The sequence below is a fragment of the Anthonomus grandis genome, chromosome 1 (assembly GCF_022605725.1).
Source record: "Anthonomus grandis grandis chromosome 1, icAntGran1.3, whole genome shotgun sequence".
NCBI lineage: Eukaryota > Metazoa > Arthropoda > Insecta > Coleoptera > Curculionidae > Anthonomus > Anthonomus grandis.
In genome coordinates this window covers 20,109,423-20,137,200 of record NC_065546.1, presented here as the reverse complement: position 1 = coordinate 20,137,200, position 27,778 = coordinate 20,109,423, and the positions used below count along the sequence as shown (strand labels likewise).

General features: G+C 31.2%; 1 protein-coding gene across 3 annotated transcripts; it reads left to right on the top strand.

Moving 5' to 3' along the window:
- The first annotated feature begins 779 nt into the window (after window positions 1-779).
- LOC126739424 (heparan-alpha-glucosaminide N-acetyltransferase-like) lies at window positions 780-27,384 on the top strand. 3 transcript variants are annotated; one of them, XM_050445124.1, is made up of 10 exons: window positions 780-1,228; window positions 11,581-11,693; window positions 11,750-11,871; window positions 13,260-13,459; window positions 14,884-15,142; window positions 16,189-16,315; window positions 16,367-16,516; window positions 19,600-19,724; window positions 25,225-25,598; window positions 26,550-27,384. In XM_050445124.1, exons 1-9 carry the CDS (start codon window positions 984-986, stop codon window positions 25,585-25,587), a joined length of 1,704 nt encoding a protein of 567 aa, XP_050301081.1. In that variant the 5' UTR covers window positions 780-983; the 3' UTR covers window positions 25,588-25,598; window positions 26,550-27,384. The 3 variants fall into 3 exon arrangements, with proteins under 3 accessions (XP_050301081.1, XP_050301074.1, XP_050301066.1); XM_050445117.1 differs by having other exon boundaries at window positions 26,301-26,556; XM_050445109.1 differs by having other exon boundaries at window positions 25,225-26,556.
- The last annotated feature ends 394 nt before the right edge of the window (window positions 27,385-27,778 follow it).

The following is a 27,778-nucleotide window of genomic DNA, read 5'->3' as shown; positions in this document are numbered from 1 at the left end:
CTTTTAAATAATTATAGCAAGACCAAAAATAATATTATCGAGGAAGATTTATTAAAAAAAAAAGAGAAAGTTGCAAAAAAAAAAGAATTCGAAAATGTACTGAACTTACTGTTTTTTGTTTTATGACTAATTTATCCACCTTTTCACTTGATGAATTTAAACTTTTATTTGATTTAGTTTTTGTAGGTAATTATTTTTGTTTAGATATTAATTAAGTATATTTATAAATTATTTTTTTGTTACCTATATATTTTTGTTTTTGTACAAACAGTTAAAAAAGTTTAAATAGGTTGGTGTATAATATTTTGAGTTAATTTTTTTTCCGGAAAATATATTATTTGAAATAAAACGTGTCTAATAATTATCTTGTTTTACCATAATTTTATCCTAGGCAATTGTGAGATATTATGTTCATTTTCTTGAAATAATTAGCAGTTCAAAATTTTAGATATTTTTTTTTACTTACTGTAAGGCTTAAAAATAAAAAGTAACTTTTTAAATTTATGGCTAAAAATATTCCATGTCCAATAATTTTTACTTCAACTTACTACGAGTAATTGTTTCCAAGATATTTAAATTTAAATATATTTTCGACGCCGCTTTGTGTGTTAATTAAACAGGGCAAAGCTGCAATACACGGCCACTAACGTGACGTCACGCCAACCAGTCTCCGGCCCGATAGACTTTCGAGGGTCCCGCTTATAGCCGCTTAGTCGCTAAAATATGGCTTTAGTGCAGCCAGTCAAAAACGCCATAATATGACTTAACAGCTTGACAAAAACGTCAAAATATTTTACTTATCACCAAAGGAAAATATTATTGTTCTGAATCAATTTAATTGCTCGAATTATCAGTGTTTTTGTGTTTCATGACTGTTTATTCAGTATTTTACCATCCAAGGCCAACAAACCCAATTTCTGTCATCGTATCCAGCTTTCTGGGTGTACAGTCCCTAATAGGGAAAAAAAGATACTGAGCTCAAAATGCTTTTTCAAAACCCCTTGAAGTGTGCAGATATAAAGGCGTACCTTGACTATGACGAAGCCTGCGTTGAAATTTTCAACTCCCTTTTTGAAAATATAACGATTTATGGCCAGTATGAGCAATGCCACAAGTGCAATTATCAGAACTTGACCACAGTAAATGCTCAGAAGAGTGGGTCGCTCCTTGTCAGTACTAGGTCTCCCTTGGGCTTAAGTTGGAGTGTAGATTCTAGCAATACATGCCAGTAAGTATCTTTCATTTTTCTTTAAGTTTTTTAAATTTTATCAATATCTTTTTGGGTCGTTTTGGAAGAAGGAGAGAACTTTTCAAGAGATGTTTAAATATAAGACATTTTGTTCAACTTAACTTATATTCAATAAAAGACCGCAATAAATTTGCATTTTAGCATCTTTGGTCCAAATCTTCTTGCTCTTTTATTAAATCAAACTTAACTGAAATGTGGTTCAAGAAACATTTCAATTCAATTTATTAAATCATAGTTACACAGTTATAAGTTGTTATAATAGTAGAATCTAAATTATGTAGTTACATTCCTCTAGATGCAATCATCTATGTGGGAAGAAATAAATTAAAGAGTAAAATTTCCATTTTTTTTGTTCTTAAACTTAAAAGAATTTAACAGGAGTTTTTTCTAAATAATTTTAAAAATATGAACAGGGAAGTAATAACATGATAAAAGCAACTACAATATTAGGCCACAAGTTAAACTTATTAAGATTGTGCACAATATAGTGCTTCACCATTCTAGTAAATTTTTTACTTTTGATGTGCCTAGGTAATAAATTGTACAGTTATACAATCCTTTAATTCTTTTACTTTCACTTCAGAGGATGTAAGTGTCGCAATCTTTGCACAACCTAAACACTAGACTCCTTAACACAGAAAATCCCCCTTTAGAAAAGAAAGTTAAATGAAAGAAGCGTGTCGGGTTGTTTTGTCCAATCGATCGAAAGATGGCGCGGAACGTAATTTTGCGATTTGTTGCAGAAGCTGTTTTGTTTAATTTATCCTTCGATAGAGGCACTCTGTATTTTTTTAACTTGGGTTTTTCCCTATTGGCCTTCTGTTTTGCCTGCCATTGCCATCGCCATCCTTACGTCATACGTCCTTTCGATTTCAATATTTTCCCTAGACATTTAATTGAGAGACTAAAGTAATAAACAATATAAACTTATTATCACCATTAATATGTAGTGTCCAGTGCCTGTCAAACGAGATTAGTGCTCTTCACAAAATTGGAATTAACAACGTATTTATAAATCCAATAATCATCTCCTCTATTCCAGTGGTGTACTTTATTGTGTGTTCGGTTGTGTTACCTAAAACTTTACTTTTTACTTTGGTTGTTAACTTTTTAATATTAACATTTGATTGGTATTAAGACCATTTGGGACATAAAGGTAATACATAAATACTATGTTCCAGACTGCACAGACCTATATTCTAGCCGCTTCCTTTTTCCAAGAGGAATGCCAAATATAGACAGCAACGGATCTTATTAAAAATCCTTGCTTAAAAACCATTGGTGAAATAATTCAAACAGAAAACTTTGTGTCAATGATTTTGCCCCAGAATTCATTCTACCATTATCAGACCAAAACACTAAGAGAGGTTAGGTTGTCTGAGGCGATTTATTAAGGGTGTGATAGGGTAGCATATTTCAGAATCTGTAAAATATGTACCATAAATGTACATGGATGTAGTCATATTTTCTAATTAGTATTCATTTGTAGTACTGCACATAATTAATTTTATGTCAAAGTCAAAATATACTTTATTTGCCAAGTTTACAAACTTATGCTAAAAGCTTCCTAATCCTAGAATTTATAATACAAGTATTTATTTGGTTATACAGGACAAAAACAGAATACAGAATCGATTTTGATTGTACATAGAAGCATATTTTATATAAACAAGACAAAACCAAATAATTTTAAATATTAAAATGAATTGTTAAAATACTCTTCAATGCTGTAGTAAGCTTTTGGTAAGATTAATTTCTTTAGTTCTCTCCTAAACTTTTTAAGGTCTGTAACAGTCCTAATCAAAAAAGGAACATGATTAAATATTTTACGACTAATAAATATAAGAGAATTTCTCGTAAGTGAGGAGGTCGGGATTGGAAGAGATAAGTTGCCCACCTGACGAGTATTATGACTGGTACAGGATGGTGGACTTACGGACTTATGTATGAGTGTTGCAGTTTCCAATATAAAGAGTGAGAAAACTGTTAAAATTCTTTCAGCTACAAAAAGAGGTTTACAAGAGACTCTCAGACCAACACCACACAGATACCTTAAAGCTTTTTTCTGAATAGTAAAAATTATGTTAAGGAGTCCCTTGGAGCACAATCCCCAAAATGGCAACCCATAACGGATATGAGAGTCTATTAAGGCGAAATAAACTGAACGAGCAAACAACCCCCCCAGCTCATGCCTGGCAACCCTGACTGCAAAACAACCAGAAGAAAGTTTAGCAGCGAGGCCCAAAACGTGGTTGTCAAACCTTAAACTCTCATCAATGAAGAGGCCGAGAAATCGACAATAATCCTTACCATGTAGTGGGTTCTGCTCATCAAACAAAAAACCCTCTACATTACACTTAAAGCCCAGAACAAAAGTCTTATCAACATTGAATACAAGCTGATTGCAGATGCACCACTCTTTAATTTTGTGAAGGTCCTCTACTATGAGAGATCTGACTACTTTTTGATCTTTGTTATGCCACAGAATTGTAGTATCATCGGCAAACTGAAGTCCATGCAGTGATAGAGAGCTTAAGTCATTAACGTATAATAAAAACAAAATAGGACCCAACACTGACCCTTGAGGTACACCACATTTAAGATGTGCTATCCCTGACGAAAATCCAGATGCAACCACCCTCTGTGTGCGGCCAGACAGGTATGACTTCAACCACCCCAAAGCCACTACCCTAAATCCATAAAAATCAAGCTTTGACAGCAGTATTCCATGATCCACACAATCAAAGGCCTTGGACAGATCACAGAACACCGCTGCTGCAGCCTCCTTGGAGTTCATATATAGATACACATTCTCCAAGAATCTGAAAATGGCATCCTGCGTGCCCCTAGATGACTGAAATCCATACTGATTAGGGGACAGCACATTGTATTTGGTCAAAAAAGAGACAATTCTCTTTTTTGCAAGCCGCTCAAGAACCTTGGAGAGGGTAGACAAAATTGATATGGGACGGAAGTTAGAGGGTCGGTCCAAGCTACCACCCTTATGAAGAGGGATAATCATAGCTTCCTTTAAACAGGATGGGAACTCGCCCTGAAGAAATGACTGATTGACTGCCCAAACCAAAGCACCCAAAGCGCTCGCAGGCAGAAGTAACAGCAGACGTGAAGAGATACCATCGGAACCCGAAGACCTATGATTCTTCAAGCACTGAATTGTTTCAAGGACCTCGGTGGCATCTACAGGGTGGAAAAAAAATGATTGGTTGATAGCATTCCGATTAAGATACTGCAATGGATCGCCGTCACTGGGAACTGCTTCCAGTAACTTCTCAGCAATATTAGAAAAATAGTCATTGAAATCATCGGGCCCCAAGTCCGATTCAACCAGCCGCCGACGAGAAGACTGCCTACATTCGTTAATGATTAACCAACTTTCCTTCTGTCTGTTACCGGACGAATCTAAGCGCTCATTGTAATACAGTTCCTTTCTGACTTTTATCAGATGCCTATAAATTTTCCGATAATCCTGAAAATAAGACCTGATGAATTGATTGTCAATAGATTTGCGAAGTTTTGCTAAGCATCGCAAATTTTGGGCAAATGTTTTTAGTCCCGCGGTGATCCATGGTTTTCGTCTCTTGGATTTAAGTCTAACCAAGGGGAAAGCAGATATTTATTTTATCACGTAATGTATAATAAAAGGAAGAAAATGGTTGTGGAGCAGCCCGGATTCCAGTTAACAGACGAAATGGATTGAGAAAATAAATTCAAATTGTTCCCGCTAAACACTCTCCCAATGCGGCGGCCAGATTTGTTTTTAAAGTCTTTAAAGTCACCAGGGAATTGGACATACACCCCCTCGTGGTCCGATATACCCACTGAGTGCACTGAACAGGTAACACCGTCCAGATTACTGCAGAAATAATCAATAGTGGTCGATGAAGAGGACGAAATACGAGTGGGTGCATTAACATGCATGGTGAGTGCAAATGATTTTAAGATTCCATCAAGAGAAATTCTTTGCGGTAAGGAAACCTCCGAATAATTAATATTAAAATCTCCAGCCAGGATAACACGCGAGTGAATTGGGAGCCGGGACAGAAGACAATCTAACCTGTCAAGAAACAGACTGATATCCCCAGAGGGCGGGCGGTATATACAAATAACGTACATATTAAACAACTTACAAAAACATACCGAACACTCAAAAACCCGTTCAACTGAGGCATCACTAAACTTATCAACGGTACAAAAAAAGTTTTGAAAATGTTTCCTAATTAGAACAGCAGTCCCTCCATGCAGAGAGTTCTGTCTATAATAAACTGACAGTGGTACATACTCATCAATACAAAAACATTCATTAGGTCTAAGCCAATGTTCCGTTAATATAACAATGTCAGGAAAATTAAAATTAGCAAGCAGAAGTTGAAGCTCATCCACCTTATTCCGAAGGGATTGAATATTTAATAAAAATGCACTACAATGCTTTAATTTTGATATTGCAGTTGAATGAAGGGGAGCTTCAACCTCTACGGTCTCATCTATAAAAAAGAGTGAGAACCAGTCACACGCTCAGACGCAGTTCCCACGCTTTCGACAAAATTAGGTGATCTATCTAGTTTTAGATGCTTAGAATTATACAGTGGGTTTAGAAAATATTTTTTTATGTGGCCATGTAATATACAAGCCAAATCAGCAAAATGATTAGCATAATTGCATTCAAGTATTCGACTTAGGTCAATGCTGTTTCTATGGAAAGCTTTATATAATGACAGATTACTATTATATATGACACTGCAACCCGGTCCAAAACAAGGGCTTGTCATAACGAGGAAAGTAGTGTTTTCACAGGGAATGATAAAATCGTTAATAATAGATGTAGGAGAATATGTTCCGTTCAACCACAAGATCACCAAATCGTTCTTGGTAAAATTCGAAGCAAGAGCTGAAGCAGTTAGTACCAAATCACGAGTCAAGCAACCAGGTTTTAGAAAATATTGAATGTTGTACACATGTCCCATTTTGTTATGTAAAAGCTTAAGAAACAATCTATCACATTTTCCAGCTACAAACAGAAGCTTTGGACGAAAATCATCAGGTTTATTGTTTTGTTTATTGATCTCAGTACGCACATTCCTGGAGTCAGTGACTGTTGATACCACCTGCTGAGTTTTCAAGAGCCCAATCTCCAAAAGGTGGCTTTCTTTTTCTGCTTCTAAAACTCTTATAGAAGTCACCATCCCTTCATTAATAGAAGAATACTCATCAACATCTCTTTGTAGCAAAGAAATTTGATGTTTATATGCAAGACTCTCGTTTTCTATAGCGTGAATGTCGATGAAAACTTTCTTTCCGCTTCAAATACTTCATCCTCAAAAACCAGACTATTTCTACGAATTCTCTCTAAGTGTCTATCCTTTTCCCTAAGTTCCTCCATCATACTCTCAATTTTCTGTTCATCGGCTCTAGTTTGACCTTTTTCTTCATTAAAAGTTGTCTGACATCTTTCCGTACACAAAATTTTATAGCCTCCCAACCTTATAACCTCAGATTGTCGCTCGAGGCAACTAGGGTGAAAGATTGAGTTGCAGGCTATGCAGCAGTAATTTAAAAAATCCTTATTTTTCCAGCACTTAAAGCTACGATTCATCTTATAAAACTAATATTTCTAAGAATTTAAATGTGCTGCTGAAACCTGAATTTCCCTAAATCCTAATTATAATGTGAAAATGTAAACATAAATACTGAAATGTCAACAGAAACAAAAATAATAACAATACATGCCTTAGATAGTCCATAAAATTTAGTTCAGTCTTATCTAGTGAATAATGTTGAAAATGCCTAGTGGATCCCAAGTGCGAGAATAACAATGGAAATACCATCAATTGTTAGCAGAACTGGGCAGAGCAGCCGTTTAGAAGTTGGAGTGGAATTTCTTTATTTGAAGTTCCCTGTATTGAGAAACACTCCTCTCGTTTTCGTAGTTATCTCCAAAACAAAATTTCCCATATGATGATATAACATTTACTATGAGCGGGCTACTTTAAACCATAAAAATGTGACCAAATAGTGGAGCCTTGGAACATACGTCTGATATTTACAACCAATATTATGAAAGTGATATTATGTCTAAAAAGAATATTGGTGTTTTTTCTAAATATAATATTAAATTAAAATGCTTTTGAATTATCAGACCTACGATACCTTAGGAATTTTCGTTAATCCAATAAAAACAAAATTCAATTTTTTTATCTATCGGAGAATGAATGAAACAAAACAACTTTTGTAATGTACGGCAAATCGATGACATGCGCCATCTTTTGATCAAGCGGACAACTTAAAAAAACCCATATTTGTTCCATTCACTTTTATTTCTAAAGGCGAATGTTCTGTGCTCCTTAAACAGTTGTCATATTTGAATGTTCGCACAGGTTCCTTACAAATGTCACACTCTCTTTTAAACTTTTGGTTTGGTTTTGGTTTTGGTAAAATTAGAATGCAGCTACTTCATTCCATTGTCAGTTGTCAACATGCGCGGCTTTAACACAAATATAACAATCGCAATTTTGTAAGAATTTGGATGTATTTGGTGAAAATAATTTTCTATAAAGAACTATCTATTTTATATATTCCCTATTTTTCAAAATTTATGTGCACTTGGAAAACTTATTTATTACGTTTTGCGGAGCTACATTTCACGCGACACATTGACTACTAATTATTATTTTCCAAGTAATTTAAGTATTATTGGTGTTTGCAATTAAAAGGTTCATAGGGGTTAGGTGAAAATTCAAAAAAAAATATACAAAACTTTGGAGTTTGACTTTAAATTTCTGAATGTTGGACGTTTATTAGAAAAGAAATGATTCAGAAGACATTATCATTTTACCATTTTGATAGATAATAAGTTAAGTAGAAACAATAAAACCTTAAGATTTAATATTTAGTAAGCGATATTTAGTTTTCTTTTGATAAAAATAAATTATTTTAATCAATCTTAACCTTTAAATTAAATCCAAATAATTATAACTGCTCTATGTGACCACTCTTGTTTAATTTTTATCAACGTATTAATTATAAATTGTCTATGGTTTTTGTTAATATAATTTATAATAGAATTATTTTTTTTACCTTCTACCGACTTTATTTAAAGAGATATCGGAAAACCAAAAACAGTTTTTCATTGCCACTTTTTATGCTCTACAACATGACGCAAAAAAATAATAATCTGACGTTTCGTTTTTTTTCGATCATCATCAACTTTGTTTTTTCTTATGGGCGCCATATTGGATTTTCTTATTTTTAAAAAGGTTTTTTAATTGTCTTTAAAATGAGGTATCGCACTTGCATGTCCGATTAGTCCTTCTAGTACTTCCCATAAGAACTCCACGAGTGCAGGAAAGTCAATTCATTTGGATATCAAAATTCAATATCAAATTCATTGGGATTTCCAAATGAATTGATTTTCCATAAACTGAAGCTATAAAATACTCTGTATTTGATATAGTTTTTTGAACCAATTCAATAAATATGTATCCTTTCCTAACCTAATACATTGGAAGCAAAATTTCATTACCCCAATTTTTAAGTGTGGAAGCTATAATGACATAAATAATTATCGAGGTGTCAATGCCCTATCACTAAGTTGTTTAATAGTATGATTTATAATCAGTTAGCATGGAAGTGTAGGGGACTGATTAGTAAAAATCATTAGGCTTATAAGCTTCAAGCTTGTAAGGGAAGGTCAACCTTATATAATCTTGTATTATATAAGAGCACTTGAGGGAGGCTTTTCGAGAATCATATTCAAGTAGATACCATATATTTTTATCGCTGATTTCTCGAAGGTCTTTGATAGAGTAAATATCAAGTTCTCACCACTTTAGAAATTGGAGCTCATGGGATTTCACCACTTACTCCTTTCTTGCCTTGAGAGTTTTCTTACAGGAAGAATACATAGAATTAAAAATAATAATTTTATATCATCCTAGTTTGAGGTTCCTTCAGAGGTTCTGCAGGGATCACATTGTGCTCCCTTCTGTTTAATTATTTATTTGTCAAGGATTTAATGAATGTTATCAAATATTCTACTTGTAGTATGTTTGCCGACGATCTAAATACTTTACAGAAATATTGAGCGGTGGGATGAGTCATTGAAGCATCAAAGCAATTTGGATTCTATATGGAAGTGGTCAGTATCTAATAATCTTTCGCTCAATGTGAAGAAATTACTTTTTATGTAAGATTCTTCAAGGAGGTAAAGAAATATGATACTGGATATAAAATGAATAATGATAGTTTACAGTCTTTTCCTCTAATCAAAAATCTTGGAGTGTGGTTTGATGAGAAATTTTCTGACCATATCTCAAAGATTAGCTTAAATTAGAACATATTCAAAATAAGTTTCTTCTTTTCATGGGGTAGAAACTTAATATTAATTTTGAAAAGTACCATAGATCTGATATGATAATCTCTATACATTAAAACTGAATACCTTAGAGATATGACGAATTCGATTTGATTTATTTTTTTTTTTTAAATTGCTTAATGGATTGATAGATTCTCCTAGACTTATCCAAGGTTGGCCTTACTGTACCGCGCCGTAATCTTCGCAATCACTCTCTATTCACATTCCATTTCACTTGGACCAATGAGGGACAGTATTCCCCTATTGAAAGATCACTGAGAGTTTTAAATAATGTAAATATAAATATTTTTGGATGCACTCTGTGTGGCTTTAAAAATCAATTAAACGGGTTAGATTTAGGAATTTTATAAATGTTTTTCTTGTAATTATATTAAAGTTGTAGGATTAAGAAAGGTTATTGTTTTACCATTTAAGTATTTATTTGTTTTGCTGTCGCTACCAATTTGTAAGATGTTTTTTATAGTATTTATTGATTAAATACTTTTAAAAAAAAGGGTTACCCATAAACTTGTTAAATAAATAAATAAACGAAGCTATCATGATAAAAAAATAAAACTACCTATTAGTATATTAAGTTTACACACATTGCAGTTGAACAAATTGATTTATAGTTACAAAAATATTACAAGCAAATTGGTGTGATACCTAGGTTATATTAATTTAACCACAAATAAAAATGAAACCTTCTACTATTGTTTTGCCTAATTATTGAGTTTGAAGGTGTAATAAAAATGTTTTTCTTTTGTTTATTATTTTAAATAACTATTTATTAAGAATTTACATCTCTTCATCCCCAAATAAAATGTATATTCATATATTATTTTTATCTAATTTTTTTATCTTCAGAATAAATTTAATGCTAAGAGGCACTGTCACTGTCTTTGTGATTCAGGAGGTTATTGATTTATATAATAATAATAATAATAATAATAATAATAATAATAATAATAAGACGTTTATTAGCCACCAATACAAAAAAAAAGCATAATTACAGAAGGTAATATGATTATATACATGGAATTGAATATTAGAATATTAAACAAAGAGAGCATATTAAAAACAATAGGTTATATAAAGAATTTAGTTAACACAAGTAAGGCAACTAAAAAGCCATGCATTCAGACTTCCAGAAAAGAAGGAAACAACTTCCTGGATTCTGTTAAGGCTTATAATAGAAGAAGTGAGAGAAAAAAAAAACAATTCTTATAGACAAACTAAAAAAAAACAAATAGGTAGGCATATACTTATGAGAGGAAAAAGCAGTAGGGGGAAAAATGGATGAAACGGAATGAAAGAATTCTTCTTTTTTCTTCTTTTTTTTTTTAACAGTTAATTTTTGAATAATAAATGTTAATAGAATATTTTACGTTGCATTCAGTTAGTTAGCATGTGCGTAGTATTTTAATAAAGAAAGGCATTCAAGAAAAATTAAGTTTGACTTAAAAGAAGAAGCTTGGTTTTTAATTTAAAAGTTTTTTCAGTGACAGTCAAATTAATTATTTTGAACTTATTAATCAAATTTGGTACGACATAAGAAAAGGATCGCTTAAAGAGTTCTTTGCTATGGCTAGGAATTGTTAAAAGATTTTTACGTCTTATATTAAGATTATGCACATCAGTACGATAGGTAAGTAATATCCTATAATTTGTTCTGAATTTTCTTTTACTCTATCCACTGTCATTTATATTTGTTGCCACACTAGTCTTTTGATGAAGTTAAGAAGACTCAACACGTTTTTTCTGGGAAGCTTTAGCACCTGTGAAAGTGAACCCTTTTCCTTTTCCTTTGGTAAGACGGTCTTCTATCCTCTCAGCGATGGAACTTAAAAACTCAAAAAATCAAAAATTCCATTTCGCTTCCATTAAGAAAATTTAATGTTAATAAAAAGTCTTGAAAATGTTGCAATAGTAATTATTGTTACAATTATATAAATTTTTTTAGATTTACAAAATTATTTTATGAGCACTTCCGATATGGTTGGAACATTACATCAGAATGTGAACCTAACAAAGACCCTTTCTATATTAAGGAAGCAGCTGATGATGCATATTTACGTAAGTTGCTATATATTTATCTTTCTTCTGTAGAGATTATATAATTAATTTTTTAGCAATACTTATGGCTTTTGTTGTACTATTTTGCTTTGGAACCATGTGGTATATGGTGAAATGCATCTATAAAAACAGTGGCAGATTAAGGCAACTCATATCTTGGAGTACAGAATTTGAAGAGGTATTTTTGTTAGCGATTTATTGTAGCAAATATTTTCTGCATACATTATTACTCATTCTGCTTCATGCAAATATTTCATATATAGGATCTTATAACCAGATAAATCAAATGCAGACGGAAATAAACAGTCTGAATCATTAATGACTCACTATAATTTAACATATTTATTTAACTGAATAAATCCGATAATTTTGGAAAATTTATTATTTATAGTTATATTTTTTAAACACAATTATTTATAATGTTCTTACCCTAAACCGACCACAAACTGGTCTCAAATACTCAGTAAAAAGAAATACAAATGTGGTGTTTCTAAAAGATTGCCAATTTTTTTATGTTTCAATTTGCCTATACCTAAAACTGGTATTAACAGAAATATTGGGTGGTATAGTTTAATTTTAATTTTTTTGATTGCCTTTTAAAATTGTTAATTTAATTCGCAGTGTGATCAAGAGTTGATGATTGATGAAATTATTAAAAATTGATCAAATGATAAGTTGTTTTCTCACCTCAATAGCAGCAATATTATTTTTATTTTTTTGTCAATAATTCTGTATAATGTCAATATCCAAAACATAACTTTTTAATTTTATTTTAGCAAATGAGTATATTAGTTACGTTTTAAACCTTTTTACCTAATGAGGTAATTTAATTACTTTTTTGTTTATTTATGTATCTCAATATTCTCACTTTATTTTTATGAAATGTATAATAGTCAATATTTTTATAAATGTATAAATGTACAATATTGTGTTAAAGAAACATAGATGATATGAACAATAAAAAAAATATCAGTGAGTTGTTTTTACTAAAAGGCCTATGGTTAATTGCTCATTTAATCATACTTCAGCAAAGGAAGAACGATAATAACAGGTTTCGTTTGTTATCAACATAAAAAAATGCTTAAAATTTGCTAATTAATGGCTTCATGTAATTGGAATAAGAAAATGTACTAGAATGATAATAACTCATTCGGATACTATGGCTTGATAAATTAATTTTATCAAATGAAAATATATGAAAAAGATAGCTTCTTTTTTAAATAATTGATTTTTTTAAAGTAGTCAGTTTAAAAAACTTATATTTAAAGTAAAAATAGAAATCCTATCTAATCCTAAGATTAAGAAAAAGGTACGTACGAAAAATGAATATTGGCAGACTTCATGTTAAATTTAAAGAAAATAAAATTTTTCAAGAAAATAAAAAAGAAAAATGTAACTTTTACATCCTATATCTTTGTAACCAGTCTAAAATATTTTCACCTAACTAGATACAATCTCTTTTTATCTAATTAAGAATTTGGCAGCTTTCTAAAATATCCTGATTATATACAATTAGTAACTTAACTTAAAATATAAAATTGAAATACAATTATTTATGCTTTTTAGGACCTGACAGGTTCAGCCCCATTGGTAGTGGAAAGACCTCCTTCAATAAAGAAGCATCCACATAGGGTAAAGGCTATAGATGTCTTTAGAGGCCTGTGTATAATCCTTATGATTTTTATAAATTATGGGGGAGGCAATTATTGGTTTTTCCAGCACTCTGTTTGGAATGGGATTACAGTGGCCGATTTAGTATTTCCTTGGTAAGGTTTAAATAAATATATGGGGACTACGAACGGGAAGATCATATTGGCTGTATCTTTTCGAAATTATATGAGTTTTTATATTAGAGCACCAATTTTGTTAAGAAGCATTCCTAAAAATTTTAAATATTCACAAAAAAGATAATTATTTATTTTTGATAATGAATGTAATTTTCATTTTATTTTACGTAGTCAGTTGTTTTTTGTTTTATATTGTTTTTTTTTTAATGGTGTCGTAATAGGAATAACTTTTCAGATATATATATTATTTTTTTAAAAATATAAAGAGGATAGAATAATATTAGAGTATAGATAGAATAATTTGAATCCGCCAAAAAAAAACAGCGAACTAGGAACTTCATGCCAAGAAAAGTACTAAATTAGGTTTGAGCTAAACCTCAAGCTTATAATGAAAATAAGTTACAGTTTTGATTCTTTCCATTATTTGATTTGAATTAAAATAAAAAAAAATTGATTGTCATAATTACATTTATCAATTAAAGCAAAGTATTCCATGCATTTTAGCCCGGTGTTCAAATATCTTTGAAATTTATGGTATACATGCTTTCTGTAAAGTTATTATTTGGCGATTTCTAATACGCGCGATGGTAACTATTGGTAATTTTTGTACAACCTCCAAGATATCCCGATTTGTCGCCAAATGACTTTCATTTGTCGAGTTATCTTAAAGGGACTAGTTATAAACATCATAATAATAGGCCAACCAATTTGGAGGAGGTGAGAAACAAAATTGTTGAATCTGCCAATTCTAGTCTACCTCGAACTCTTTTGGAAGTAAGAAACAGCTTTTACGATAGGCTAATCTTTTGTTTAGCTAAGGAGGAGGTCTTTTTGAGCCTTTTCTTTAAAGAATTATTTGTTAGGTTTATTAAAGTTTAGATTTTATTTTTATTAAGAACAACGCTTTAATTTTCAATAATCAATGCACAGCATACAAAAATTATAAGTGCGAATCTATGCGGATTTTACACGTGTAATTCCTGCATTAGAAAAATTTTATACCAATGCCGCGTAATATTTTTCACAATTTTGCCGAAAGAGATAAATCTTTCACCGACGCCAGACTCTTACTAAAACAAAAATCAAAATAATCGAGCTCGAACACCAGCGTTCTCTCGCGGCGGCGCGTTGCGACATCTCGCCTGTTAGGAACTTTATATGTATGTGTAGTGATCTATTCGCTAATCTGCATATCAGCGAGGTATTTTTACAAGTGGGTTAGAGTAGTTTGTGGTTACGCCAAAATGTAAAAAAAAACAAATATTTATTGTATGGTACCATTTGAAAAACAAATTGGACTTAAATTAAACCTCCAAATATACATATTCGTATATTACATATTACGAACATTGTGATAAATTAACCCAAAAAATTATTATTCTCTAAATAATTTTTCTCAACAGGTTTATGTGGATTATGGGACTGTCCCTTACTATATCTCTGCAGAAAAAACTACTCAGAGCCGTACCAAGGCGGACCATCGTCTTTCAAATAATACGTCGAAGTCTCATCTTAATATTTTTGGGGGTGGTTATTAATTCCAGCCATCATGAGATGACGGTGGATCACTTGAGACTTCCGGGTGTGTTACAACGTTTTGGATTTACTTACTTCATTGTGGGAATGCTCGAGATAATTTTTACTAAACGTATCGAAATTGAGGTAATTAGATGTGAAAAATTAAACTAGGCAACATATTAAATAAAAATACATCATTCATTTTTCTTCAAGAAATTAGCCAAAACAAAGTATAAACGAGAAATACACAAAAACACTGTCTCGAATATGCAGGGTGTTACAAAATTCGGTGCACATATTTTCAGATCATATTATTGGAGTCAAAATAAGACTTTTTTTTATATAAACAAATTAAAAATCTAGCAACATTATCTAGTTAGCCATGAAAAAATCTAAAACTTTCTTGCATTTCTTCGGTACAATTAACCGTTTTTGAGAAGATCGCTGATAAACGAAAGAGGAGCATTATTAAACCCAATTAAACTATCAAATTTAAAGAAACGAAAAGGGCCGTGACTGCTTTATTTTTTGTCAAATCAAATTGTATCGAAAAAATGAAAGAAACGATAATTTTAGATTTTTTCATGAATAAAGTTAAGTCATAAGGGTAAGGTGCCCTGAATCTGTGCGGGCTGTAGCTCATAGGGGAAGCATTTTAGGACACATGTTTATAGGAAAAAAAGTCTTATATTATTAATTTTTTCTAATAAAAGTATTATTATTCTTAAATCTTTCCCTTATTCAGTGTTATTATATAGCTGGTTAGTTACAACAGGTGTGTGTTATTAGTCTTGCGCCGTTCAGCTCTGATGATGCTCAACTCTTTGAGCGAAAAATGTAACCATTTTAAAAACTAATTTTATTACGTGACTTTTGAGACCGAGACTTTGTGTTTTTTCGCCTATTTAAAATCACATTGGGGTCTCTTTGAGCAGAATGGACGACTTTTTTCAATTTGTTAACTTTCATGGGTTTTTTTGACCTAGTTTTTATATTTCGATTTAACTTGTAATGTGAACTATGTATTGGTAGATTTGCTATGTTTTACTCCTACTTTTAAGCTTTGTACGTTTTCATTATCTTTTAGGCCCGATGATGCGCGAAACTTGTGGCCTCTTTATTATATATCTTTGAGAACATGATTTTGTGTTTACTTTTGGTTTATAAAATGTATTTAGTATTTTTTTTAGACTATGCATTGCGTAAGTGATATTTCGATGGCCTGGGCTCAGTGGTTGTTTGTATTGACTTTAATCTCAATTCACACCTGTGTCACGTTTTTGGCGAATGTACCTAATTGTGGAAAGGGATATTTAGGTGAGAAAAATCTAAATATTTTTGTACTTATATAATTCGTAATTTTTCTAGGTCCGGGGGGTCTGGATGAAATGGGGATGCATATTAACTGCACCGGTGGTGTGGCCGGATATATTGATAGACAAGTTTTTGGAAAACACTTGTTAAGGTCATCTCAATTTCAGAAAGTATATGAAAGCAAGGTTCTTTTTGATCCTGAAGGTATGTACGGCCTTTCTTTTTAACAAAATAACGCCTCACTATATTCAACTTTGAAAGCTAAAACCGTTAACAATAATAATGAAATGAGTAATACACGTTTGTGTACTAATGCTACAATCGCAGGTCACTTTTGTTATACTCTACTTAATGGAATAGCATTTTTTATTAAAATGACTTATTTTAGGATCAAACTTTATTGTCAAGCTTTTTCTTTATTAAATCTGGTAATATTATTGGTTTTATTAATCTTAGAGAAAATGAGACCAGTGGATCTGGATGGATGGACTGGTCACTTCGTAGCGATATACAACTTAAAATTACTTAAACCACTTAATAACAATAGTAAAATTAGATGCATACGAAAGTTTAGCAATATTCAAAACTCAAAAGACTATTCTTAAAGCTCCAATTCTTTATAATCAATTAGTTTAGTTAGTGTTTACGATTTGTTCGACTATGTTTCATTGCATTTTGCATTTGGCTCTATTGGTTATATCTTTAGTATGTAAGGTCAGTTGTAAGTAGTTTAAGTTTAGCTTACTAACATAATTTGCGAAACACGTGTCGAGAATAAAATAGTTTATTGGTTTATTTAAAATTGCTAAGTAGTAAAACTGTCTCTTGATTTAAAACATTTTTTGTCTTAAATCAATAAGACTACTATGTTCATAATATTCATACCGGCTTAAATGATCAAAGATTACCTATTGTTTAGTACTCCTAGTATTAATACAAAAACATAACTAGCCAGGTTATCCAAAATACTCCAGCTATTATGATTACAGTAATTTTTTACCTACTTTAAGAGACTACTCTTCACTAAAAACTTTTATCAATGATCTCTCATTAAAGAAGACACTCAGATCCCAGGCTGCTTCATGAATTAACACATATCAATAGCTTTTCTCCTTCAAGTGTTTCCCCTAATCTTCAGATGCTAAACTCTTTACAGAATATCACTATTAATAACTTGACCTTAACTAAAGCAGACAAGGGCAAGTGTCTTGTGATCTTGGACAGAGTTCAATATGTTGAAAAAGTTGAAACCTTTTTGTCCACCGATAATTTTTCAGTTGTCAACCTCTGTCCTACTGACAAATTTTTGGTTGAATTCAAAAATACATTAAAACAAGTAAATACCACTTTAGAATATTTTAACACAAATAAATTGAAACTCATACCTATCAATCCGTCCATCCCTTTGTTGTACGGCTTGCCCAAGATTCACAAGCATAATGCCTATTCGTCCAGTTGTTTTTTATTGTGGCTCTCCATGTGACAAGCTGAGTTCTTGGCTCAACCACACCTTACTTTATCTCACTAAGTTTAAAAGTTTTATTTATATAAAAAAATCCACTCAACTAGCTCAAGAGTTAAAAGATATTCTATCCGATTCATCTTTTCTAGTATCTTTTGATGTTTCTAACCTCTTCCCTAGTATTCCTCCTAAGGACTGTTTACCTTTAGTGGCAGACTTAGTTAAAAAAAATACTGATCTTGAGAAAGTCCATATTGATAACACCTTTGTGTTCTGGTTGACTTAGTTTTACAAGAACTTTTTTTTTCAATTTAGCTATAAATAATACAAACAAAACTCAGGTGTTGCAATGGGTTCTGGCCTTTCCCCTCTTTTAGCTGAATTGTTTATGTCATACTTGGAAATTAAAATAAAAAATAGTCCCCTCTCTCAACACATTTTCTTTATCAAACGATATGTAGATGATATTTTTGTTATTTTTAAGGGTCACCCCTCCGATCTTCAAAATTTTATCACGTTCTTAAAGTCTTTACACTCATTCATTAATTTTACTTTTGAAATTGAAACCAACGATTCTTAGGATTTTTAGATCTTAAACTAACATGTATAAACATAAAGATCAAATTTTCAATATTCCGTAAGCCTACATCCACTGACGGTACCATCCCTTATAACTCAAATCACCCTAATAACCAGAAATTCGTAGCTTTCCATTCCCAATTTTTTTTGACTTTTCTTGATTCCTCTAGATAAAGCTGACTTTAACATATAGTTAAATATTATAAAACAAATAGCTTCTAACAACCACTTTCCTTTAAAATTAATCAATAAAATTTATTTCAAACATTTACATAAACATGTAAATAAAAATCTGATAAACAAGACGATCAAAATTATATTCCAATCCCCTTTTGGGGTACGATTTCATACCAAATCAAAAACATATTTAATTCACCCCGGCGTATATCTAATACCAATTTTAAACCTTTGTAAGTGTATATTATATTAATTTTTTAAGTTTTTTCTGTGTCTGTTTATTTTTTTGATCGGAACTATTTCCTTTTAGTATCCCCTGATGGACACCACTGTGTCCGAAACATGTCGGGAATTTTAAATAACTAAATGTTTAATAAATAAGTCGAGGGAGACTGCAGGATTTTCATTTTACCTTAACCTACGACTCCACTGCAAGTATGGACTATTTCTTCACTATTAAAATTTAATCGTTTATTCAGTTTTTTCTTTAACAAAAAACTATAGGATGATATTTTCTTCCGCAAAAAACAACCAACCTCTACTTTCTTGCTGGTCACATCCCTGGAAATTGTAGATCAAATCTATTTAGTTAAGAAGATTTTTGTGATTAATTAAAAAAAAAAAACATTTTTTTAGCCTAGATTTTAGAACTGTAGCCTTTTCGAACCATTATTCAGAGTATTTTTTCGACATTTTGTAGAGAGTTAAAGCCTTTTATCACCATAACTTTAAAACAGTCGGTAATCTTTTTGTGTGCGTTTCCTTTGTTGAGTACATTACCATACAATATACACAAAAAAGGAACAATTATATAGCTTATAAATGGACGTGCCGTCATTTTTGATTTTCCAAATGAATTAGTGAATTTTTATTTATGGCGTCAATAAACTGATCATGCATTTTTTTACTCATTGCCATTTTTTTAGTAGAGATCATGCATTTTCTTGGAATAGTTCAGGGCTCTTTTTCTAAAATGTATTTGCAATGGCCTTTCTTTTTGCCAATTTCCTGAAACCTGCTATTTTATTAATTTACCTCCTTTACTAAATGTTAAGTTTTTATTTTGTAGGTATTTTAAGCACCCTAGCTTCAGTTTTGACAGTTTACTTAGGAGTGCAAGCTGGTAGGACCCTAAACACATATCAGAATGTTAAACATAAGATGATTAGGTGGTCTTTGTGGGGGATTATATTGGTAAGTCTTAATATTTTCTTACTTTATTATTGGTGAGAAACTATTATTTAAACTAAAATTTTGTGTGTGAAAAGACACTATTTTTTTATGTAGAATGAATATTTATAAATATATCATTTTATTTTAATCTAATCCTGTGTATAGGTGTATATAACAAATAATTTTTTGCCTAAATCAAACTATATTGCTCATATATGCGTTGCTCGCGTGGAATTTGAAAATAAAAGAAAAGTTCTACTGAAGAACTTCTTTGTAAACAACATTTTTTGTTTTGCCTTCTTGTGCCAGATTTATTAAGTTTTTCGGTGAACTTGTTCTAGAACAAGCTACATAGCAATTGTCCATGCGTAAAGCAATCCTGTCTCAAAGCAATCTTTACTATCTTTGAGTCTAACCCTGCGACTTGTAATAAACAAACCAAAAAATTCTTAAAAAAAGAGATGAGAAACTTCCTTCCGTGTGCCGCCTTTTATTTCGTGAACGCCTTCTCAGGGTAAAATGTGTACCTTGCCATCATAAAAAATATTATAATCCAAATATTTTTTTTATTGATCATCAATATCATAACGCGTCATCATATCATAGCGTGGTTAGTACTTGAATGCGTGACCGCTTGGAGGAAACACTAACTACGTCGTTGTGTTATTTTCTTTTTTTAACTTTTAAGTACTTAGATATTTTAATATCATTTTTTAAATTTAAAAATAAATATAGAAAGTTTCCTTATAATTTCCCCCCCTTTTTTCACCTTGCCTCTTTCTGGCCAACATAAAAAATATTTATATATATTTTTTATTTTAAATGCACTACTTAGCTATGCATAATAATATGTAAAAATATCAATGTTTAACGCTACAAGTTTGAAAAGAAATTTTCACCCCTTCAGGGTGGCGGAATTTTCGAGAATCTGTTGAAGTGTTTTGCAATTTTTTCCGAAATGCAATCAATTTAAGAATAAACAAAGATGTTAAAATCTTAAAGGGTGGGCCTTAAGATTTAAGCCCACTTTTTAAGAAAGGGGGGAATCTTAAAGTTTAACCCATTTAAAAAAAAATGGAAATTAGGTAAAAAAATAAAATAAAAATGACGTGTTTCACCGTTTTTTAAAAAAGTACGTAGTTTTGAAGCTATGATACATAAGGGGTGGTTTCAACCCCTTCCCGATAAAATTTCAAAAAATCCTTTCTTAGTGGACGTCTACATAACCATAGGAATGTTGTCTAAGTTGTCTTGGTTGGAAGCCGTCGTCTTCATCCTGGTGGCCTGCGGTCATCCTGGTACAGGAGCTGGGCTTCTGTACCAGGACAGGGAGGTCGGCTATTTCGATTAACTCGACAGCAGGTGGCGTTTCTAGGACAGCAGGAGAAGCTTGCACTGCGGGACTTGCCTGTACTGCAGTGGCAGGGGAGGGTAGGGCGGACTCAAGAGCCTTTATCCGGCTCTTGACTGCGAAACTAAAGTTTTCTTGAAAACCCATTTCTTTTGTCGCGTGTGGATTTAAATCAGCCGTAGAACCAATAGAAGAAATGATTATTTCTTCTATTGAAAATTTCCTTCCTGGAAAATTTTGCTTTCTTGGTAAAAATTGTTTTTCTTAGAAAGTCGGCGTCTTATCAATATAGATCAAAATATTTTTCACAGAATTCTACCCTTCTGTGATAGTCTTGAAGACTCAGTTCAACTTTGATGAACTTGTATGGATGCATTTTATGATTGGATAATTTTTTTTGATTTGAATAATAAGACAAGCGTAAATCATCCTCAGCACTTCTAATTGAAGCTTGTGGATATGCAGTAAAATATGCCTATAAATTCATAATATTATTTTCTTTATTGGCAACTGGCTTTGTTTTATTTAATTCAGGTTTAAATTGAGAGCCATAAATAACAATTTTTTTTTGTAACATTATAAACTTTTCCGATTGACTTATTGTAGATCTGGATACATTTCGATAAGTTTTCTACATGTTCTTGCTATTATTTGATGACATTGTCCATGAAAAATATGTAGCCTTATCAAAATCTCATTTGAGTAGTTAATATCTTCCCTTTTAGACTTTTTAATTAAGTTGATCATAAAACACAATGTTACTATTTTAATTTAATATGTCACTGCCATTTATTAAACCATTGTGACATTTTCATGGTTAACTAAGTAACTTCAAAATGAAAATGTTTAAAATTATCAAATTTGATGAATTTCACTATTTATTTCTAAAACGCGGCTACTTAGGTATAAAAATATGTTATATTAAATTAAAGATATTTTAACTGTCCATTAGAAAATAAAATAAACTATAGGGTGTTACTAACTATTTTAAAAATTGAGTTTTCGCCATTTTAGTAACTGATAAATATTAATTTAATTTTTGACGACATTTTGGGGAAGCTAATCAAGATGATCTCTTAAGGTGATGTTTAAAATTTGAGCTTTTTAGGAATTTCAATAGCTGAGAAATAAAAAATCAGTTATCCCCTGGTTTCTAGTGTTTTCGGGTGTCCCGAAAATCAATGATAAGCCGAAAACGGGCAATAGACCAGGTGCTCAGGGATTTATAAAAATCTATCTTAAGTACTTTTAAAATTTTAGGCATTTATAGAAAACCGATAAAAATTGACACTCTGTTGTTCTTTTAGTACTGTGATTATAAATTTTCTTAGCACTTTTAAATTTTACCCTGAATAACCCTTTGATATATTACAAAACTTAATTCAAACGCAACTGTTCATATTTGTAAAAAATAATCAGATTTTTACTCAACTTGCGTTAAAAATTGTGTCTTTTGACCATCATTTCCCAACTTTAACTAACTGTCCTGGAAAAGGAAATTACTTTACTGATGGCAAGTTATTTAGAAAGTTGTAGACTTTGTCTTTTATTGCTCCATAATAGAAGAAATCCAAAATTTAAATCGGGTGAACGTGGCGGCCACGCCATTTTTCGGGGTGACCCTATTCACCTATTTGGGTATTTTCTGTCCAGAAATTCGGAAATATTTACCGAAACCACATGTTTCGGTAAATCTTATGTGACACATCTTCGAGTAAGTCTGGTAAATGATTTTCCAAAAATCTAGGTAAACTTCGGCGTTCAAATTTTCCGGCAACTCGAATGGTCCAGTAACCATAAGGTACCATTAAGTTTTCCCGTCCACGTGTTTACTTTAAACTGGTATTGGGACCGGTCCTCTCGGTGTAAATGTGCCTTTTCCACATGCCACTCATGTATGTTGTGAAGATCTATGTCGATTCATCGGATCATGGAATTCTTTCCAAGAATCGCGGATCTTCTTTATGTCTTTGCAACATTGTTTGACAAAATTCAAGTTCTTGCCGGGTAGTCTCAAGGTAATAAACTTTGTACTCGTTGCACGTGGTACAGATGTTACTGTTTTTTTTTCAATATTGTATGTGCCGAACTTTTAGACACACCTGTCCTTCGATGCACATTTAGAAATACCCTGTAATCTGTATAACACTCTTCATTTGGGTACCTTTGACGATACAGTCTAGCACCAGCATTAACATTGCATCGACATTCTCCATAGATATGATGCATATTAGCATATTCCCGCGCATAACGATCTGGCATGGTCTTTTTTACTAACTAAACAATCATACGGTTATCGATAGTCCAGAAGAGAGCCAAAATCCAAATCAAGTCAAATTAACAAAAAATCCAAAAAGGCCAAAATAAATGAAACACGATATCAACACGACTACAGAAAGATGCGTAGTTAACGCAGGATAGCAAAGTACTGCAATAGGAAAAGTCTTAATTAATAACCTAAGTTGCTTCACTACCGGTCTTATTTACCCTGTAGGGGTATTTCTGAACAGGGAATATTACCCATACAGGTAGATAGGGCAGGAAAGAAGAATAGCCTGGCGCCATGTTCACTCAATTTAAATAAATTATTTAAATTTTTCTACTTTATGGGGAACAATAATTAATAAAAAGTGAAAAATTAAAATTAAGAAAAAGTGTACGCTAATCCAATTGAAAACGTCGTATCAGGAGGTTTTCAATTGGAGGCAGATAATTAGTTGCGACTTAAGTAAAGTTTTATTTAATTTATTTTTACTGTAGGATTATTAACTTACCTTAGAGTAGCGGCGTACATTTGACTATGTACTAAAAAAATACATCCCTATTGAACCAATAATTTAGCAAGTACCTTAGGATTTTGAAATCTAGATTAGATACGCCAACTTTTTGTATCACTTGCCATCAGTGAAGTAATTTCCTTTCCCAGGATAGTTAGTTAAAGTTGGGAAATGATGGTCAAATGACACAATTTTCAATAAGAGTTTAGCAAAAATCTGATAATTTCTTAAAAATGTGAATAGTTGTTTGAAATTTTGTAATTTAAGTAATTTAAAAGTTTTGTAATTTATCGAAGGGTTGTATTCAGGATTCCATTAAAAAGAATTGTTAAGAAATTAAAAAATGTGTAACCACAAGATCAACAGGGAGCGTCAATTTTTTTCGGTTTTCTATGAATGCCTATAATTTTAAAAGAAGATAGATTTTTTTATATATTTTTTTTGAATCTCTGTAATCCCAAAAATCAACGATAAGCCCAAAAACGCCAATAGACCAGGTGCTGTCTACTGGCGTTTTTGGGCTTATCGTTGATTTTTGGGATACCCTATATATAAAGTGAAATGAAAACGCTTGGGATTCTTGCGCATCTACGGCATTGCCCACGAATAATTTAAGTTCTTTGTAGAAGTGTTAAGACCTTCCTAACAATAATTTAATAAACGGTCAAATTTTAATTCGCACAACTAATTTTATAATAATGGAATGATAAACAATAAATAATTCACAAAAAATAAAAAAATCGAAATTGAAAATCCTTTAGGTACCCAGTCACATCTTTCCTACATTAATCCTCTCGAACACCTACAATAGAAATACTACGTTAGGTAAATTAGGTTCCTTCTAATCTTATTTTTTACTGGGTATTATTTAACTAAATATTATGATTCCTAATTATTTTATCGGATATTGAAGTAAAAATACTTTTACAATTTAACATTTTTTGACTTTATTTATTAAAATAATAAGAGATGTTTTTGAAACATAAACATGTTTACTGATTTCGTTAGGATTCTCGTGAACTGCTAAAAAAGAATGGAAATTTTGTAATATTTTTGACGTTGATGTTTCAGGACATTTAAATCACTTAAAACCCCTTTCCATTTAACATTTTAAGGGCTATGTTTTCTCCATCTATTAGGGCTAATGTAATTTAATTGAAAACCAGCCTACAAAATGTCCTCCTTAAAAAATAAGCTTAAGGTGTTTTTGGCTCATTTTTTAATTTTCTATGCGAGCCGAAAAGTAAGAGTAATATAAAACAAAGAGTATAATTTCAAATTGACATCCTGTATTCATTGATGCACAATGACAAGTCTGTTGAAGTAAATAAATAAATAAATTTAGGTTTTCAATAACCTGTCAAACAGTTTTATGATTTTCTTTTATTTACAGATCATAGTTGGCGCAGGCCTTTGCGCCTTTAAACGCGACGATGGCCCCATTCCTTTAAATAAACAGCTTTGGTCCCTCTCATTTAGCTTTCTAACCGGAGGCATGGCATTTTTAATATTCGGCTTTCTCTTCCTGATAGTGGATATTCTGAAAAAATGGGGCGGTCGACCGTTTTTCTACCCGGGCATGAACGCGATCGCCCTCTACGTGGGACATATGATTTTCAAAAATACTTTTCCGTTTGGATGGATCCCCAACGTGGAGACTCATGCAGCTTATTTGTTTATGAACTTGTGGGGTACTGCGCTTTGGGTCGCAATAGCTATTTACTTTTATAAGCACGATATTTTTTTCACTATTTGAAGTTGGGAAAGGTGAGTTTGTCATTAATGATATGAATTTGTTTAATAACGTGTTGTTATTTAGTTTGACAATCAAGGGTTAATTTTAACGTAATTTAAAATATAAGAACTTCTGTCGTGATGTGGATGAGGTTTAATGCCATTTTAGACTGAATATTGTGATTGTGAAAACAAAATAGTTTATTACGACGGGAAAAATAAACAGAAATAATATTTTAAACAAACCAAATTTAAAATAATTAAATTGACTTTAACCCAAATCGATCAAAATATTATGTTAAAATGAAAATCAAAGACTCAAGAAATTTTATTTAAAACTGAAAAAATCAGTAGTATTGCTAATATTTTTGAAAATCATTTTGTTATTAACACCAATTTTTAACAGATTCAGTGTGTAGGCGACAACAGCCATGTAGAGCATGGGTGTATACTGTTTCTGTTACTGTAATGTGCATTTATCAAACGTAATAAATTTTTTATAAAGCTTACCGCAAAATTTTTTATTCTAGTATTTTTCAAAAATCACAGTTTGCAGTCTCAGTTTTATATCTAACTGAAAAACACAGAATTATTTTGCTAATTATCGAATTAAGCTACTGTAATTTATGACCCTACTCTCGTAAAACTATTAACCTTTTGAAATTTATGACAAAAAAAAACACAAATAAGTATGAAAAAAAACTAAATAATTCTTAAAGTTTAATTCTATTCTAGATTTTTTTGTATGGAGCAAATTCTCATAAAATGCCTGGTAGTCGTGTGGCAAGATTGTCATAATAATTTGCAGATTCCTATATTTTCTGCCAGGAAATTTAAATCTGCTTGAGTAAAATGGGGTTTAGATCTGCCGATAAATAAATTCTAGATCCGTTGTGGCAAATTTTCCATGTATTCCAAAATTGAATTTTATAGCTATAAATTATATAACATATAAATAACAGTCCAAATATTTGTAACTTCCAGGTCTCCTTCAAAATAAGAATTTGTCCGGCACGTCATCCCAAATAAAAAAAAAACTTTCATGGTAGTATACTTTAGTTTGTTAAATAATAAAATAGCGCAAACACTTACTTTATTTAACGTGAAATTTTTATAGCAAACTGATATAGTGGTATTTTAAACAATGTGTTATCTTCAGTTATATTGTAACAAACATCATCCCTGCTGTTTTTAAAATATCCTAAATCTAAAAGGCGAATAAAATAATTTAGATATACAACTTTAAATAAATATTGATCTTGAAAACCGATAAAAACTATACATTTTATAGGAAAAAACTAAAACAAAAATAAAAAAAAAATTAAAACAAATTTCTGTGGATTAAATTTACAAATTATTAAAATACATATTTTTCAGATATTTAAAATGTTAATTGATAAGTCGCTTAATTAGCTTTACATATGTTATATTTATTGTTTTTAACTTAACTTTAAATTATGATTTTTTAAAAGAACAAATAAGGAAAAATGCAAAATCTTAGCATAATAATATTTGTCCGAGTCGATATCTTCACATAATTTAATGAAACTATGGCACAAAAATATGTAGCCTGAAGATCTGATTAGTTAGTGTTTGAAATCCTTTACTACCAGTTTTCATTAAAACAGTAAGAAAAAGTGTATATGATTTGATAGTTTTTATTATATTCTCAAGTTTATGGAATATTATTTTTTGTTAATTGAAAAGTTAAAAGATTTCACTATTTATTTATGTAACACTTGGTTTTCTTTAAAAATATGCATAAGCAATGTTGGGCTGTGAAATCTTTTTAAATTTTTCAAATTTATTGTAATTTAGTCACTGTTCTAACTAGTATTAGTTATTAATAGTTATTAATTAATCCTTTTGTATATAAAGTAGATAAGTAGTCTTATAACCATTTATTACTATTCGTTTGACTGATACTATTCCTAACCCGACCCAAAATATTTTGTGATTTTATTTAATATTTACTCAATATAAATATAGCTTTAATAATGTAGTAGATACGTTTTTTTTTATTCATTTTCCCTTATGACATCTGATTCAGAAAAAGGTTTTGTTAAAACTATTTTGATTATCTTATCTATCGTATTCCTTTAAAGAATATGATTTTGTGTCATCCAACACGGCTATTGTGATTTTAGCTTGTCCGATAGATCCGTCATGTTTCACCGAAACTTGATATAAGCCAATTGGATAGCTTTGGCAAA